The sequence below is a fragment of the Apodemus sylvaticus genome, chromosome 12 (assembly GCF_947179515.1).
Source record: "Apodemus sylvaticus chromosome 12, mApoSyl1.1, whole genome shotgun sequence".
Lineage (NCBI taxonomy): Eukaryota > Metazoa > Chordata > Mammalia > Rodentia > Muridae > Apodemus > Apodemus sylvaticus.
The window spans coordinates 62,581,649-62,599,121 of record NC_067483.1 but is presented as its reverse complement, the minus strand read 5'-3'; the positions used below and the strand labels follow the sequence as shown (position 1 = coordinate 62,599,121).

The window sequence follows — 17,473 nt, the reverse complement described above, 5'->3', positions numbered from 1 at the left end:
GTCTGGTATTTTGGTTACCATGACACAGAAGTAAGAGTATTGGAAAGAGTGTGTCGACATTAAGTAAATGCTTTAGGTAAGATCTAAGGCTGTAAGTGAAAAGCATGTAAGGTCAGGTCTACTAACATTTTTCATTAGCTGTGATGTTTTTAGAAGGGATCTCTGATTAAATCTAAATTGGTAGTTTGTGATATAATGCATAGTGTTTCTTAGTTTACAAAGAAAAATAAATATCTATTCTTAGCAATAGATAATTTTGAGTTATAGAAAAAATTACTTTATTATTAAGCATAATCTTTTTTTTGGTGTTGATTTTTGTTTTTCAAGATAGGGTTTCTCTGTGTACCCCTGGCTGTCCTGGAACTTGATCTGTAGACTCAGAGATAACCCTGCCTCTGCCAGGATTAAAGGCATGCACCACTACATCCAGCAAGACCTTCATATTTTATGTGTACTTAAATATACCTCTGAGTATGAATATACAAATGTTTAAATAATTTAAATGTTTTTTAATCAAACAGTATTTTATCTGCTTTTAATCTATTCTGTTTTTATACTTTTGTTTTCTGATTGAGTTTTAGGATGCTGATCATAGTCTAAATTGTGTGTGTGTGTCTGTGTGTGTCTGTGTGTCTGTGTTTTAAGATTAGGTATCAGAATGCAGTTCTGACTGGCCTGGAACTTGCTGTTATATAGGCTATGCTGGCCTTGAACTCACAAGATTGGACTAACTCTACCTTCGAAGTGTTGGAATTAAAGATGTATGTCACTTTGGTCTTGACCCGTATTGGGTTTTGAGACTGGGTTACCTCACTTAGTATGGTGTTCTCCAGCTCCATCCATTTGTCTAAGAATCTCATGAATTCATTGTTTCTAATGGCTGAATAGTACTCCATTGTGTATATATACCACATTTTTTGTATTTATTCCTCTGTTGAGGGATACCTGGGTTCTTTCCAGCTTCTGGCTATTATAAATAGGGCTGCTATAAACATAGTGGAGCACGTATCCTTATTACATGCTGGGGAATCCTATGGATATATGCCCAGGAGTGGTATAGCAGGATCCTCCAGAAGTGACGTGCCCAGTTTTCTGAGGAACCGCCAGACTGATTTCCAGAATGGTTGTACCAATTTGCAACCCAACCAGCAGTGGAGGAGTGTTCCTCTTTCTCCACATCCTCGCCAACACCTGCTGTCTCCTGAGTTTTTAATCTTAGCTATTCTGACTGGTGTGAGGTGAAATCTCAGGGTTGTTTTGATTTGCATTTCCCTAATGACTAATGATGTTGAGCATTTTTTAAGATGCTTCTCCCCCTCCATCCTCCCTTCCCCCTCCATCCTCCCTCCCCCTGCCCTTCCTTCCTCCCTCCCCCTCCTTCCCTCTCCCTCCTTACTTCCCCCTCCCCCTCCTTTCTTCCCCCTCCTTTCTTCCCCCTCCTTTCCTCCCCCTCCTTCCCTCCCCCCTTGCCTCCCCCACCCTCCTTTCTTCCCCTTCCTTCCCTCCCCCTTCCCCTCCTTCCCTCCCCCTCCTTTCCTCCCCCTCCCCTTCCTTCCTCCCCTCCTTCCTTCCCCCTCTCCTTCCCTCCCCCTCCATCCCCCCTCCATCCTCCATTTTTGTTTTTCAAGATAGGGTTTCTCTGTGTAGCCCTGGCTGTCCTGGAAAGAGTTTACATCTTGATCTGAAGGTAGCCAGGAGGAGACTGGATTCCACACTGGGTAGAACTTTGAGTATAGGAGACCTCAAAACCCACTTCCACAGTGACATACTTCTTGTAACAAGGCCATACTTTCCCAATAAGGCCATACATTCTAATAGTACCACTCACTATGGAACATTCCTATTCAGATCACCATATGGATTTGGATGGATTAGGCCTTTGTTTTAGTATTGGCAGGTGGTACTGAGTTTGACAGCCTGAGTAGCACACTCCATCATGGAGTCAGTTGTGCTAAGGTCTCAGAGCCTTCTAAATCTAGGGCCCTATTACAATACGCAAGCACAATGGAGTAATGGAGTTTTATGACCTAGTGTTCTAGGTCTTTTGGTATTTGAGGTGTGCAGTTCCAAGTGTTCAGAGCCCAAATGAAAGCAGTATAAAAATTAAGAGTAACTATATTGAGTGATTATGATGGCCCAACATAAGTTTCCCTTGCATTTAAAAAAAATAGTGAAGTCTTTACACTGAATCAGTGAGATAGTAACATTGCAGAACTGGTAAGCAATAAAATTAGTCTAAGATACTAGTTATATTTTGTAAAGAAAGATTCTTTAATTTTTTTTACAACAATGTAATTGCTTTGCTATTCTAGCAAAAACTAAGCTCATCAGAGTAAATTGATTAATTCTTATTAGCTGGTTGATGATACAGAGGTGGTTTAATTGATCCTGTATATTGTAGGAAACTTACCAATGTAATCAACCTGCTCCTAAGTATCTAGGTAGTCGCAGTGGGTAGTGGGGATGATACCTGAGGGTTAAGAGTAGTCTTTATCTGGTGAGTAGCTGCATTGCCAAGAGTGTAGTTGAGCATTTACATTATTAGGTGTGCAGGTGCATATCAGGTGCTAGGAGCTGTATTGGTTTGCTTTAGTGCAGACACTGTGTCCAGAGAGCAGCAGCTATGGGACAGAACACTTGGTTAACTGTAAAATTTGTATTTCCCAAGAGTTATTCAACTCTCTACAAAGTCAAGTGTTACCTTAAGTGACAATGTAAATAGGCTTCACCATCCCTTTGTCTTTCAGCTGTGTGGCTGTGACACCTTTAAAGTTTTTTTTGTGATATTGTTGAGTTACAGGAACTTACACTTAGCTCCCTGTACCACATTGTTCTTACTTTTGGATCACAATCAGTATGGAAATCTGAATGTAGCCTATTGTCTGTACGGTTGCCCAGTTTGGGACTGAGAAGGTGCCGTAGGGTGAGTCAGTAGACCAACTGTCTGCTGTGAGCTAAACCTGAATATGTACTTGATGGTTTGAACATTAGTTTGACTGTTAAACCACAGTAGTGTTTGGAGATTCTGAAAATTTGTGCCAGTTCTTTGTTGTCATAGGCATAGTTCTAAGATAGCATTCAAGCACAGAATTCCTGCTAGAAGAGATGTTTGTTCAGGAATAATCAGGTTCTAGATGAATTGTTTATTAAGTAATGATGATTATTCCAGATTAGCCCAACTTTGTTAAGTAAGTCCTTAAAAGGGACTGAGCTAACCCTGGGGACTGTGGGGGTCTGGAGGAGGATCATAGAAAGTAAAGAAGGACTTGGCTCAAGAGTTTCTCACTCCAGTGTAGGGAAATTGAGGGGGCAGGGGAGGCAGGATGGGAAACATGGGGAGAGGGAGGGGATAGGGGGTTTCTGGGAAGGGGAAAACCAGGAAAGGGAATAACATTTGAAATGTAAATAAAGAAAATATCCAATTTTTTAAAAAGACAAAAAAAATGTTTCTCTGTTGGTGACTTTGAAAATGTAGAAAAGTAAGAGCAGTCTCTAGAAGCTAAAAGCAACCCTCCAGTGACATTCAACAGAGAAGTAGTGACCTTAGTCTTAGGACTACGAAGAACTAAATTCATCTACATCCCAGTGAATGTGAAAAAGGAGCACAAACTCTAGATGGCCCTGAGGTGCAGTAGAGCTACATCATGTTTGGTTTGTTTAAGCCACTAAGTTTGTAGTGATTTGTTATATAGTAATACAAAACCAATACAAAAGCCAGTTCCTGGTAATTCTAGAAATGTCTGGAAGTATCCTTTTTCTCAAAGGCACAGTCATCCTGGAAGATGGCCACTAGGTCCTTTGAGGAAGGATTGGGAAAAGATTTATAATGTAGTGGAAATGGCAAGAGCGGGCAACTGGCTGTATTTCGGTCAGGGATCTCATTGTATGTGAATTAGCTCTGGGTCTGAAAACAAGTGCTCAGTTAACTAAACTCAGATGTCTGTCACTAGCTGTACAGTGGTCAAGCAGTATTCTAATAGTTTGCCCATTGTTTCATTCCTAAGAAAAACCTGAATCAAGTAACCACAGCTAAAAATCTTGTGGGCTGAACCATTCTTGTTAGTGATTCACCCAGTTGCCTTTTATAATAAGCATGACTGCCTTGTTTTGGGGGGGTTATATGCTACCACCTGGCCCTTCTATTCCAGGATCTGTTTGTTGCTGCTGAAACCAAAGAACCATGATGGGTCCATTTCTGATGAATGTGCCTATTCTGTGGGGAAAGCAGACTCAGAGCTCTTCACTGATGCAGGTGCTTTCTTAGTGACTTACTTTCTACAGTACCCACTGAAGGGATTTTTCTGGACCTCCTAGGAAAGAATGTTTTAGAGATGGAGAAAGTGATCTCTGGTATTTATAAACAGATCTCAGATAAATGGAGCTATAAGGATGGGTTAAATTAATTTGGAAAGAGCAGCAAAACCTGATTTTAGTTTTTAATCGGACAAACATGAAAAATAAATTATGAAGCATATGAAAATGAAAGTCAGGTAGTTAAGGATAGAGATGAGTCTTAGAAGCATCCAATAGAAATAACTTCTGACTGAGAAATACTTATGCAAAGGAAGCAGCAGTACCAGAGAATACAAAAACAACTAAATACTACACTTTAGCATGTATAATAGTCTCAGTGGCAAAGAAGGCTAGAACTCTGGGCATGGCTCATAGCGAATTCCTTGTTATTGTTATTGTTTAATAACAATATTTGCCAAGTGCTAACTATGCTCCATGGCATTTCTATAATTCACTTTATCTTTACAAGTACTTTTTAGGAGAGTTGTTATATCTTTATTTTACCTGTGAAAGGCTTACAAGAGTTGAAGAAATAAACTGAACTAAAATTTTAAGAGCTAATAGCAAAGATTTTAACACAAATCTGCCTAATTCCATATACTAAATTATGACCTTAGAATGTTCGTTACAATTATTTTATCAAGTAATTGACCTTCCATACCAATTGAGTCTGCATCTCTTAATCAACCAGAGATATTTAGGAAAGTAATCAGGAGAGTGAAAGGCATAGATTAGTGGTAGAGCACTTGAGTAGCATGTATGAGACCATGGGATCCATCCCTAGCATTGCAAATTGTATGTGCGCGCGTGTGTGCATGTGTGTCTGTGTGCATGTGTGTGTCTCCCACATCCATGCTGTCAGAGTCACTTCTTCTGTACTGCCCAGGCAGGGACCAGGGCCAGCTCTACCAGGCTCATGCCATTAGGGTAAGCTTAGATCAGCATTAGGACATCAGCATGGCTTCAGGCGGCAGCGGCAGCCCAGACTACTGATGTCTACATGGAACTTCGGTGGTAAAATAGGCCACAGACATTGGCACAGACTCCTGTTGTGGCAAGGCCATGGACCCAGACATGGCCTTGTGTGACAACATGGACCCAGATCTCACCATGGCCTCACGTAGTAGCACAGACTACTCCTGTCAGGCTGTTCTTCACCACTGTTGTGTTTTCAGTTCAGCCTCTCTTCATAGTGCACAAATCTTTTCTCTTCTCTGTCTCTCCCATCTCTCCACCACATATTTTTGCTCATTGGCCTCTGGCTGTCTTCTACCCATCCAGGCTGCGTTGAAGCCTCAAGTACATGTTTTCCTAAAGAATCTTTTTTTTTAACTTCTCTACTTTACATCCTACTCACTACCCCACTCCTTGTTACCCTTTCCCACAATTTTCCCCCATCTCCCACCCCTTCTCCTCTGAGTGGGTGGGGCCCCCCTGTGTATCCCCAAACCCTGACACTTAAAGTCTCTGTGAGACTAGGCACTTCTCCCATTGAAGTCAGACAAAGCAGCCAAGCTTGAAGAACATATCCTGTGTACAGGCAGCAGCTTTTGGGACTGGCCTCTGCCCCACAGCCCCTGTTCCAGTTGTTCAGGACCCACATGACGTCCAAGCTGCACATCTGCTAAAAATTCAGGGAGACCTAGGTCCAGCCTATGTATATTCTTTGGATGGTGGTTCAGTCTCTGAGAGCCTCAAGGGTCCAGGTTAGTTGACTCTGTTGGTCTTCCTGTGGAGTTCCTATTCCCTCTGGGGCCCAAAATCCTTCCTCCCATTCTTCCATTAGAGTGCCCAAGCTCCATCCACTGTTTAGCTATGGATGTGTCTGCATCTGTCTGAGTCAACTGCTGGGTGGAGCCGCTCAGAAAACAGCCATGCTAGACTCCTGTCTGCAAGTGTAACAGAGTATCATTAATGGTGTCAGGGATTGCTGCTTGTCCATGGGATGGGTCTCAAGTTGGGCCACTTATTGGTTGGCCATTCCCTCAGTCTCTGCTCCATCCCCTGTCCCTGCACTACTTGTAAACAGGATAAATTTGGGGTTGAAAGTTTTGTGTGGGGGCTAGTGTTTCTCTTGTTTCATTAGAGTTTCTACCTCGCTAAAGGAGGTGGCCTCTTCAGGTTCCATATTCCCAGTGCTGTGAGTCACAGCTAAGTATGCCCCCCATTGCTTCTTGGGTGCCTCTCTTATCCAGGTTGTCTTGTCCCGGAGATGTCCCTTACCTCCCCTACCCTGCCAGATGCAGATTTCCATTCATTCTCCTGGCTATCTAGCCATCTCTCCTGTCCCTCCCCACACCTGATTCTGAACCCCGCCCATTCCCCTACCCATTCCCCCACCCCCTCCCACTCATTTTCCTCCCTCCATGTGCCTCTTAAGACTATTTTATTCCCCCCTAAATAATCTTCTTTTTTAAACGATGTATTTTATTTATTTTATTTATATGAGTATACTGTAGCTGTAAAGATGGTTGTGAGCCATCATGTGGTTGCTGGGAATTGAACTTAGGACATCTGCTCGCTCCAGCCCCGTTCGCTCCAGCCCAAAGATTTATTTATTATTATATGTAAGTACTGTAACTGTCTTCAGACATCCAGAAGAGGGCGTCAGATCTCATGTGGTTGCTGGGATTTGAACTCTGGACCTTCGGAAGAGCAGTCAGTGCTTTTAACTGCTGAGCCGTCTCTCCAGCCCCCTAAAGAATTTTCCTTAACCCTGTTCTGTTTGTTAGCTGTTTAGAAAAATGTTCAAGCAAAGGTTCAAAAATGAGCTACTATTCAGGCAGCCTTTAGTGAAGTTAATGATTTTTCTGATATCACAGAACAAATGGTCTACCTGGTGCTCTGATGGCTATGAGTGCCTCCCTGTGAAGCCCGGGTAACTGTGCTCAGCGCACCAGCTGCGAATTCCATGTCTCTTCCAGTCTTGCTCCAGCACCATATTTTCAATATAAAAAACTCCATTTGTGAATATTAAGTGATATCCTGATATCAATTCTTGATATCCTGATATCAACTCTAAAGTGATGGCCACCCTTCCTAAAGGTGGTGAACGAATAATTCTTCACACATACTTCCTTCTTAAACATGCCTACATAAAGAAACAGTTATATTGTATCAGAATAGACTACAAACTGTGCATATGGACAACCCAAAGTTTGCCTGTAAGAAACTGATTTTATTGGTCATTACAAATTCCATAAGTTTTTTAAGAAGCAGCATGATTTGATAAGGAAATTTTAGTAATTTCATAGCTATGTTTTTCCCCATGTACTATCCATTTTTAGTAGCAGTAGATAACACAAAATCTTTTGTCATGTAGCACTTTTTTTTAGCTTAGCATCATTTTTTATTAGATGTTTTCTTTATTTACATTTTAAATGCTATCCCCCTTCTTCGTTTACCCTCCGAAAACTCCCATCCCATCCCCACTCCCCTACTCCCCCACCCACCCACTCCCCATCCCATTCCCCACTCCCCTACTCCCCCACCCTCCCACTCCCCATCCCATCCCCACTCCCTCTGCTCACCCACCCACCCACTCCCCCTGTTCCCCTACCCACCCACTTCCCATCCCATCCCCCTCCGCCTGCTCACCCACCCACCCACTCCCCCTCCCATCCCCACTCCCTCTGCTCACCCACTCCCCATCCCATCCCCCTCCCCCTGCTCACCCACCCACCCACTCCCCATCCCATCCCCCTCCCCCTGCTCACCCACTCACCCACTTCCCATTCCATCCCCCTCCCCCACTCACCCACCCACCCACTCCCCATCCCATCCCCCTCTCCCTGCTCACCCACCCACCCACTCCCCATCCCATCCCCCTCCCCCTGCTCACCCACCCACCCACTCCCCATCCCATCCCCCTCCCCCTGCTCACCCACCCACCCACTCCCCATCCCATCCCCCTCTCCCTGCTCACCCACCCACCCACTCCCCATCCCATTCCCCTCCCCCTGCTCACCCACCCACCCACTCCCCATCCCATTCCCCTCCCCCTGCTCACCCACCCACCCACTCCCCATCCCATCCCCCTCCCCCTACTCACCCACCCACTCCCCATCCCATCCCCCTCCCCCTGCTCACCCACTCACCCACTTCCCATTCCATCCCCCTCCTCCTCACCCACCCACTCCTTATCCCATCCCCCTCCCCCTACTCACCCACCCACCCACTCCCCATCCCACCCCCCTCCCCCACTCACCCACCCACCCACTCCCCATGTAGCACTTTTTACATTTTGGGATTAGATAAGAAGTTTCAGACAATACAAGGAAATACTTTTAATTGGCAGTAACAAATTTCTCAAAATATTATATTTATTTTTTAAGATTTAAAAAAGTACTCAAAGTATTAATAGTAGCTTATTTAAGCTTACTGCATGTTTAGTATTAAGTTGTTTTAATTTAACTGGTTTCATAGTCTCCATAGCTAAAATTTCATTTTCAGTTAAGATGAGGTTTTTTTTTTTCCACACCATCACAGTTATTCAAAGTAAATCCTGCAAGAGTGACTTTCCTGCATATCCTGTTCTGTGGCAAAGGCTGCGGCGCTGCTGTCTGTGCCTTACCTCTTCTGTTCAAATTCATCCACTTATCCATAACAGAGCATGTCTCACCCTGATATAAAAATATTACTCATATTTCTCAAATAAATACCAACTTTAGTATATAGCTTTATTTTAAGTTTAACTTACAGTGTGGATGTTAATGGGGCTACAGAGGCCTCAGGTCCTGTCACTCAGCAATGCAAGCCTCAGGACCTTAGGTTGATCCTTACTACTCACATAGGAGGGAAGCAGCTGCACACAGTCTTCCTCTATCCCCCAGGTGTACACACACACACACACACACACACACACACACACACACACACACACGCATGCGCACATACACACACGCGCGCACACACATATGCACACAAATCATACACATAATATAATAAATAAAGATTGCAAAATAATGTTCATGTATACATACAGCACTGTTCTTAGGAAATAATGTTTGTGATGAGCAGGTTTTATATATATATATACACATACACATACATATATATGTAGATAGATAGATAGACAGCTATATCAATGGTTAAAGAAATAAAGGTCATAAGGTAGAACAGGGTGTATGTGGGAAGAGTAGGAGGGAGGAATGGGAAGGGGAAAACAATGTAATTATATTTTAATTTCAAAAATATAAGCATATTAAACATTGATGGTTGTACTTCTGTCTACACCAACAGGAATACTGAAGAAATAGTAAGGCACTTTTGTCATTACTTGCTGCAGCTCACACTGGTGTGTCTATGATGGAAGGAGATCATAGCAACCTATGAAATCAAACATTCTAGCAGTTCAACCTGAATAGACACCATTTTGGTACAGTACTTAGAGGGATGTGGTAGGAAATGACTGAAAACCGTTCCTGTAATTACACCATCGTGATTCAAGGAGCAGGAAACCTTGTATATACAGAAAAGGCACTGCATTTCATAACATATAAGTAGTCTTGGTTCAGAGCTAAGTGGATTTGTGTATTCACAATCAAGGCTTAAATGAAGTTGTGCAATGCACCCTGAGTAAGCACTATCAAACTAACTACTAGTTCCTTGTCTTGCTTGATTTTGAGATAAATTTTTGTCATTACATGTTCAGAAAGATTTTACTGTTGCCAGATGTTTTGAAAACCCCATATTCACCTATATAATACCATCTGATTGTGACCCAGAGTTTAAAAGGCTGTATAAATATAAGTAACTGAAAGGAGACTTGAAGTATATGGGCGTTTGTGTAGGTCATCTGCAAGCATTACTCCATCTGGTAGAAACACTTGCAGAGGTGGGGGCTTGGAACCAGTCCTTGTATTGAGGTACAACTATATATGTCTACCAGAAACACACCTGTCCAGAAATAAGTCTAGTTTTTAACATTCAATGCATTAGTTTTAGTGTGGTTTTGAAAACTTGTAGAAAACTTGTGATGAGGCACTGTAGGAGACACAGCAAGCACAGCCTCAAACTCTAATTCCAGTCCTGTTTGTGTGTGAAGTTGTAGAACCAGTATGTACGTCAGTATGTTTGTGGCAGTCAGAGAATAACTTGGAGGCCCTTTGCTGGACCTTCAGAAGTGTTATCTTACATAGTTCTTTTAAAATAAGAAACATAACACACACAAAAAAAATCAGTTTTGTTATTTATTCATGTGCTGGGGATAAATCCTAGGGCCTCATGCATGCAGACAAGCACTTTACTAACTGGGCTATATCCTTAGCCCTAGCGTTTACTCTCTTAGAATGCGTAATTTAAGTATAGTCACAGTGTTGTAAATCACCCCTATTTAATTCCAGAACATTGTTGTCATCCCTTAAGTGCTCCCCCTTAGTCCTGCTAGCAGCCACTCTGCAGCACTCCTTCCCTGCTGTCATGTACTGTATGTCTCTGTGGTTGTCCCTGTTCTGGACAGCTTGTGTAAGTGGAGTCTGGTATTTACTTTTCTGTACGGCTGAGACTCCATTCTGTATATACGTTTGTATATACAGCACACTACCTTTGTCTACCCACTCATCAACTGGTAGACCTTTGGCTGATAGGATGACGTGTTTACCTTCTGTATCAGTGCCTTGTGTGTGGGGGGGTACTTTACGTTCAGTCCTGTTAGATATATACCTAGGATCATTGTTGCTGATCGCGTGGTAAATTTCATGTTTAACTTTTGAGAACTCCAAACTGTTTTCCAAATTCATAATAATTGTACTATTTTATAGTTTTATTCTTAGTGACCCTACATTGTCTTATCTATGAAAAGAAAGGATGCAGAAACAATTTTTCCAGGGAGGAAGTTTAAGGTAGAATGCACAGGTTTTGAGCTAAAATGCTTTCTCTTATTGTATTCTACATATCTTGTATAATGTTTTCCCTAGAAATTCTAGGGAACCAAATTAGTATAATCAAGAAAAATTTAGAATTCAATAAAATAAAAATGATTCAAAATTGGGCATCTTTATCACTTTTATAATACAAGATTAGTAGATGAATACATTTTATTTTATATATATATATATATGATATTATATATATAAGATCTTTAACCTGACTGGATAATGCTCTTCCTTACAGAGAAGCTGGCGGAGGCTCAGCGCAGGTTTGCTACACTTCAGAATGAACTTCAATCATCCCTGGATGTGCAGAAAGAAAGCACTGGTGTCACAACATTGCGACAACGCAGAAAGCCAGTGTTCCACCTGTCCCACGAGGAGCGTGTCCAACATAGGAATATTAAAGACCTTAAGCTGGCCTTCAGCGAGTTCTACCTCAGTCTCATCCTGCTGCAGAACTATCAGGTGCTTAGTCTTACCCTACAGAATGGCATTGTAAAATAAGATTCCAGTAAGTAGAATTACCTTGGTCTATACTGAATCCCCTAAAGGTTAAAATCATCTTTATTCTTGGGGTTCTTGGAATTTAGATGTCTTTGTGGAAAAATAAAAACAAAAACCAATGACCATGTATTAGAATAATTAAAACTATTAACAAGACTTGTTTTTTAAGCAGTTTGTGTGTGTGTGTGTGTGTGTGTGTGCGCGCGCGCGCACGCGTGCATGCGCGCTCTTTTATAGGGATGACTCAGCAGATATAGCACTTGCCATTCAAGTCTGAACACTGGCGTTCAGGTTCCCTGAGCCCATATAAAAGCCAGGCAGACCTGGCAGCCCCCTGTAATTCTGACATACAGGAGGCAGACAAGAATTTCCCAGAGAATGTGGTTAGCCAGACTAGCAGAAGCAGGGAGCTCTTAGCTCAGCAAGACAGCCTGCCTCGGTGATATCAAGTGGATAGCAAGTGAGGAAGACACTCAAATCAACTTCCACCCCACACACATACACACTCAGTTAAAAAAATCATTTATGCAGTACTTAGGGTTATCTTTTGACTCAAATACCAGCAGTTTGCTTCATATTTAAATTCTTTGATGAACAAAAATAAATGTTTGTCACAATGTGGATTATGTAGGTCTTTATATTCCTAACCAATAGCTGAAGTTCAGAAAAGTATTGGATCTTTCAATAACAGGCATTAATAAAACAAAACAAAAGCAACTGGACAGCTAACATTTTTTCAGCTTGCTATGATAAAACAAAAGAGCTTCACTTTTTAGTTTACCACTAAAAGAATTCCAATTTTAAAGTAACTAGATCAAAAAATTAAGTTAGATTATGCTAGCTAGATGCAAAGGCTAAAAATCTGAGCTGTTATATCAATATTTTTAAACCTAATGAAAAATGTAAACATCCATATATGCTAAAATAAATCTTAATTCATGCATTTGTAATTTGCTATCACTACAAAACAGGTTTTCAATAATAAACATTTACATCTCAGAGTCTGATGTACCACTTTGCATTTTAGTCTCTGGTTATAACTTATGGTTTGCACATTGTAAGACAACAGGACATCTAAAAAGTAAAAGTTCCACAACAAATGTTTACCTGTGGTGACAGTGATACAGCTTGATTTACTAAGTACTTGTCTAGCATGCATGAAGTCCTGGGTTGGGTCGGCATAAACCTGGGTGTAGTGGCACATGCCAATACTTCTAGCACTAGTCAGATGGAAGCAAGAGTTCAGGACCATCCTCAGCTGCACAGGGAGTTGAAAAGAGTTTGTGTAGGCTTTAAGACTATCTCAAAATAATACAGAACAAGGTTTTCTTTATAATGTCAGGTTGTTTGTTTTGTTTTATTTTGTTTTGAGACAGGATTTCTTTGTGTAACCCTGGCTGTCCTGAAGTACTTCTGTTAGACCAGATTGTCTCAAACTCATGGAAATTTCTCTGCCTCTACTGGGATTGAAGGCATGCCCCATCATTGCCCAGCAAGTGTTGGAATTTTTGAATACAAAGTACTTGAAATCCATATCTACAATGGTCTAAGTTGTTAATATGTGTACCTATCCAATCAATTTCATAATTTTCTTTGATGATTTAATGTTTTAACATTCAAAGGAGAACCCAGTTGAGAAATAATTCAGAAAAGTAATAATGAGGGAAAAATAAATGATAAATTCCTTTGCCTTCGTTAGATTTCCCAGGCTGATCAGAAACTTGAATTACTCCTGCCTGGCCTTCTGAATGCCTGGTTAATTAGCCACACACCTGGGCCCCGTTTTTGACATTTTTTCCCCCTAGCTTTATACTTTAATTTTTAAAAATTCATATCAATAACTAAATGTTTTTCCACAGGTTTTTGATTTAGTATTAACATAGTGCTCAACTGTTGAGAGCGCTTGCTGCTCTTCTGGGGAGCCTGAGTTCATTTCCCAGTAGTCACTCCAGGAGCTTCCCAAATCTCTGTTAAGTGCTGTCCTTTTCTGGCTGCTACAGGCTCCTGTACATGAGTAACCTACAGTTACATAAACACATATGCAAAAAATAAAAATTAATAGGAAATATCCATATTTTCAGCAACTTTTTGTGTTGAACAATTATTAAAACAAACAAACAAAAACCAAGGACTACACACAGACATTTGTAAGCCACCATGTAGGTGCTAGGAATCCAACCTGGGATTTCTGCCACAACAAGGACTCTTAACTGCTAAGCCATCTCTAATAACTATAAAAGTTCTGTTCTAGGGCTGGACATATGACCCAGTGCTTAGGAGCATGTGTTGCAATTCCAGAGAGACATAATGGCCTCTGAGGGTACTGGACATGCACACTGTACATTTATATCCATGCAGGCAGAATGCTTCATAAATACAAGTAAATGGATATTTTAAAATTCTGTTCTACTCTGTATGAAAATATTCCTATTTAAAAATTTAAAAATTTATGTATATATATGTATGTATGTATGTATGTATGTATGTATGTATGTATGTGTACCTGGTTATCTGTATGTACGTTGCATGCAGTATCCATACAGACCAAAGAGAGCGTGGGATCCTCAGAACTGGAGTTGCAGGCACTTGTGATTGACTGTCTGATGTAGGTTCTGGGAATTGAATCCATTCCTCTGCAAGAACACCACATATACTTAACCACTGAGCAGTCTCTTCAGCCCCAATAATATATTGTTTTAAAATGAGGATGAAAGGAAATTGTAAAGTCATATCTAGGGCTGGGGAAAGTGTTTTTCATGAAAACATAAAGAACTGACTAAAGTAAAAAGTCCTATAATCCCAGGTCAAGGGGAAGACAAGAGCATGCCTGGGGAGTCTTGGCTGGCCAGTCTGGCAGTCAAAGACCCTGTCTGAATGAAAAAAGGAAAGATGGAGAAATCTATACACATGCATGGTCATATACTACACTGCATGGAAACACACACACACACACACACACACACACACACCAGTTTCATCGGGCATTATGGTACGAGGAGTGGATTCTGAGAAGTGAGCAAGAAGCCTTAGCAAATCCAGATGATGCACAGAGATCTAATCTAGAGCTGCAGGCCATGCTTTCCTGCCATTCAGATGAGGAGCACAGGGACTGGGTATAAGAAGATGCAGTCTCTTCCTCTTCCACCCTGTCGCTGCCCTTTCTGTGCAGTGGTTCTTTCTGGCCTCTCCTCCTCTCTTGCATCCCTAAGCTGAGATGAATGGAAAGAAAGTGAAAGTTAAGAGAACTAGCTAAGTGTCTGTTCTTCATGCCTGTAGCAGTGAAAAATCTCTTCTTTACCACTGGGGGGTGGGGGTGGAAGGGAGTAGAAGAGAAGGAGAAGAGGAGAGAAACAACCCTTAGAAAACAAAGATTTAAAGAAATGCATTCAGTGAATGATGAATGCAAGACATTTTTGAAGGGACTCTTGACCAGTGCAGTAAAACAACCCATTTTGAAATGGTTATATGTAGGAAAGTTGGAAATAAAAATGTTTGGCGCTTAGGATTTTCATTAATTTACTTGGAAGAAAAATAAGAAGAAAATTTATGCCCAGAGAGCCTTCCTCTGTGGGCAGTGTGGGGATGCTCCTAGGACAGCGCTGGTGCTCCTGGCTCTCAGTATTGGCTAGGTCAGTGCAGTCAGTGTCTACTGCTTCACTGATCTTATCTTCTTTAATGATGCTATGAAGGATAATTGTATTTCTGTTTTCCTCCTATAGAATCTGAATTTTACAGGGTTTCGAAAAATCCTTAAAAAGCATGACAAGATCCTGGAAACATCTCGTGGAGCAGACTGGCGAGTGGCTCACGTAGAGGTGGCCCCATTTTATACATGCAAGAAAATCAACCAGCTCATTTCTGAGACTGAGGTACAGCACAGGGTTGTTTGCCATGCATGTTCAGCCTCATTTATGTGTATGTTAAAGAAATAATGTTTGTCCTGCGGGCTTTTGTAAATTGCTGGCTGATAGTACGCATCTTGCTCTTATTTACTACCTGTGCTCTTGTTTACGGGCTTTTCCTTTGTTTATCAGTATACTTTTCAAGAGGCTATCAAGACATTATAACATGCGTATATATGCATATCCCTTTCATTTAGAATAACTTATACAAAACTTGATCATTTCTCTTTTAGGCTGTGGTCACCAATGAACTTGAAGATGGCGACAGACAAAAGGCTATGAAGCGATTACGGGTCCCTCCATTGGGAGCTGCTCAGGTTAGGGCTGGCTTCCAGTGCTTCGGTCCCTTTTGCATATTTAATAACATAACATTGTTGTCTGGTGTCATTTCTTTACAAGGTTTTGTAAGTAGGTTGCTACTATTCTCATTCAAAAAAAATTAGACTCTGGGATTCAAGCATGGTGACACATGTTTTAATCCAGTGTTTAGGAGGCTAAGACAGGATAACCACTAGTTCAGGGTCAGCCTGAGTTAATAAGACCCCATGTCAAGGAAGAAATTGAAATTTCATTCAAGGAAAATGAATTGCAGAGCCTTGCCCGTTTCTCTTATGCTGCCCCCAGCTCCTCCCCTGCTTCTTTTATATATACTTGCTTCTTGGTATTATCAGCTGAGATGAGGCTTTTTGTTGTTCATGATATGGGAGATTTAGATGTCCTGGGTTACTATATAGCTTTTTCCAAAACAATGGTTATACCCCCTGTAAAAGTGGAGGGTGGGGGATTAATTAAATGCTATTTATATAGCATTTAAGTCATATCTGTCTCATAAAACATGTCTCAATAAATTAAAATAATTTTTATCATAGAATATTTTGTGTGATAACAGTGTATTAAAATTGATAATGACGTTTATATATAATAACCAATATGAATGAAAAATTAGAATTAATGTCACAATTCACAGGAGAACACTGAGGCTTCCCTTACAAGACCAGGAACAAACTGTGTATTCATCTTAGGACTGTCATTGAACCTTTTCCCAGTGATTATAGCCAATGTGATAAGGTCAGAAAGGGATATAAAAGGCATTCAAGATAGAAAGAAAAAAGTAAAAGTGCTGGAGGTTTTGTTGTTTTGCTGTTTTGTCTGTTATGTCTGTTATCGGTGACTTGATGATCTCTGTAGAAAGTGCAGTGATCCATATAGCTACTGCAGCTAATCAGGGTTTGCCAGCTTACCGAATACAGTGTCAGCTTACAAAGAATAAAATGTATTGTCCTTGTACAGCTTTGGGGTTTATGCTACTCAGTTACTCTGCTGTGGCACACGTTACATGTGCTTGCTCTCCTCTTTCACTCGGAGTTCTGTTTTCTCTCCACAGCCTGCACCAGCATGGACTACTTTTAGAGTTGGCCTATTTTGTGGAATATTCATTGTGCTGAATATTACCCTTGTGTTTGCAGGTAATTCTTATCTCATTTGTTCTTTCAACTCATTTGTTCTTACTATGTTTATGTCATATTCTGCCCTTCTGTAAAGAATCAAGCATATATACCAAAACATATCTACGAAAACTACTGTAAGAAGTTTTAGACATTTGTTTATTTTTCCTTTGGGATATAATTTTCTAGAACATCAACTTCTTTCTTTGTTTTTTGTTTGTTGTTTGTTTGTTTTTGTTTTGTTTTGTTTTTCCCTAGACAGGGTTTCTCTGTGTAGCCCTGGCTGTCCTGGAACTCACTCTGTAGAGCAGGCTGGCCTTGAACTCAGAAATCTGCCTGCCTCTGCCTCCCAAGGGCTGGGATTAAAGGCGTGCACCACAACTTCTGGGCTCAACTTCTTTCTAGACTCCAGTTATTAAGAACTTAACCTTGGACCAGGAAGATGGCTCACTGGTTA

At 41.1% G+C, this 17,473-nt stretch overlaps 1 protein-coding gene across 1 annotated transcript in view; it reads left to right on the top strand.

The window, feature by feature from the left end:
• The window catches only part of Xpr1 (xenotropic and polytropic retrovirus receptor 1), a 134,088-nt gene that overhangs the window by 70,442 nt on the left and 46,173 nt on the right, over nt 1-17,473 (top strand). Inside the window, exons 4-7 of the mRNA XM_052199884.1 lie at nt 11,407-11,630; nt 15,389-15,538; nt 15,805-15,888; nt 16,956-17,037. Coding sequence (XP_052055844.1) covers nt 11,407-11,630; nt 15,389-15,538; nt 15,805-15,888; nt 16,956-17,037 — 540 coding nt within the window. The remainder of the gene's footprint in view (nt 1-11,406; nt 11,631-15,388; nt 15,539-15,804; nt 15,889-16,955; nt 17,038-17,473) is intronic.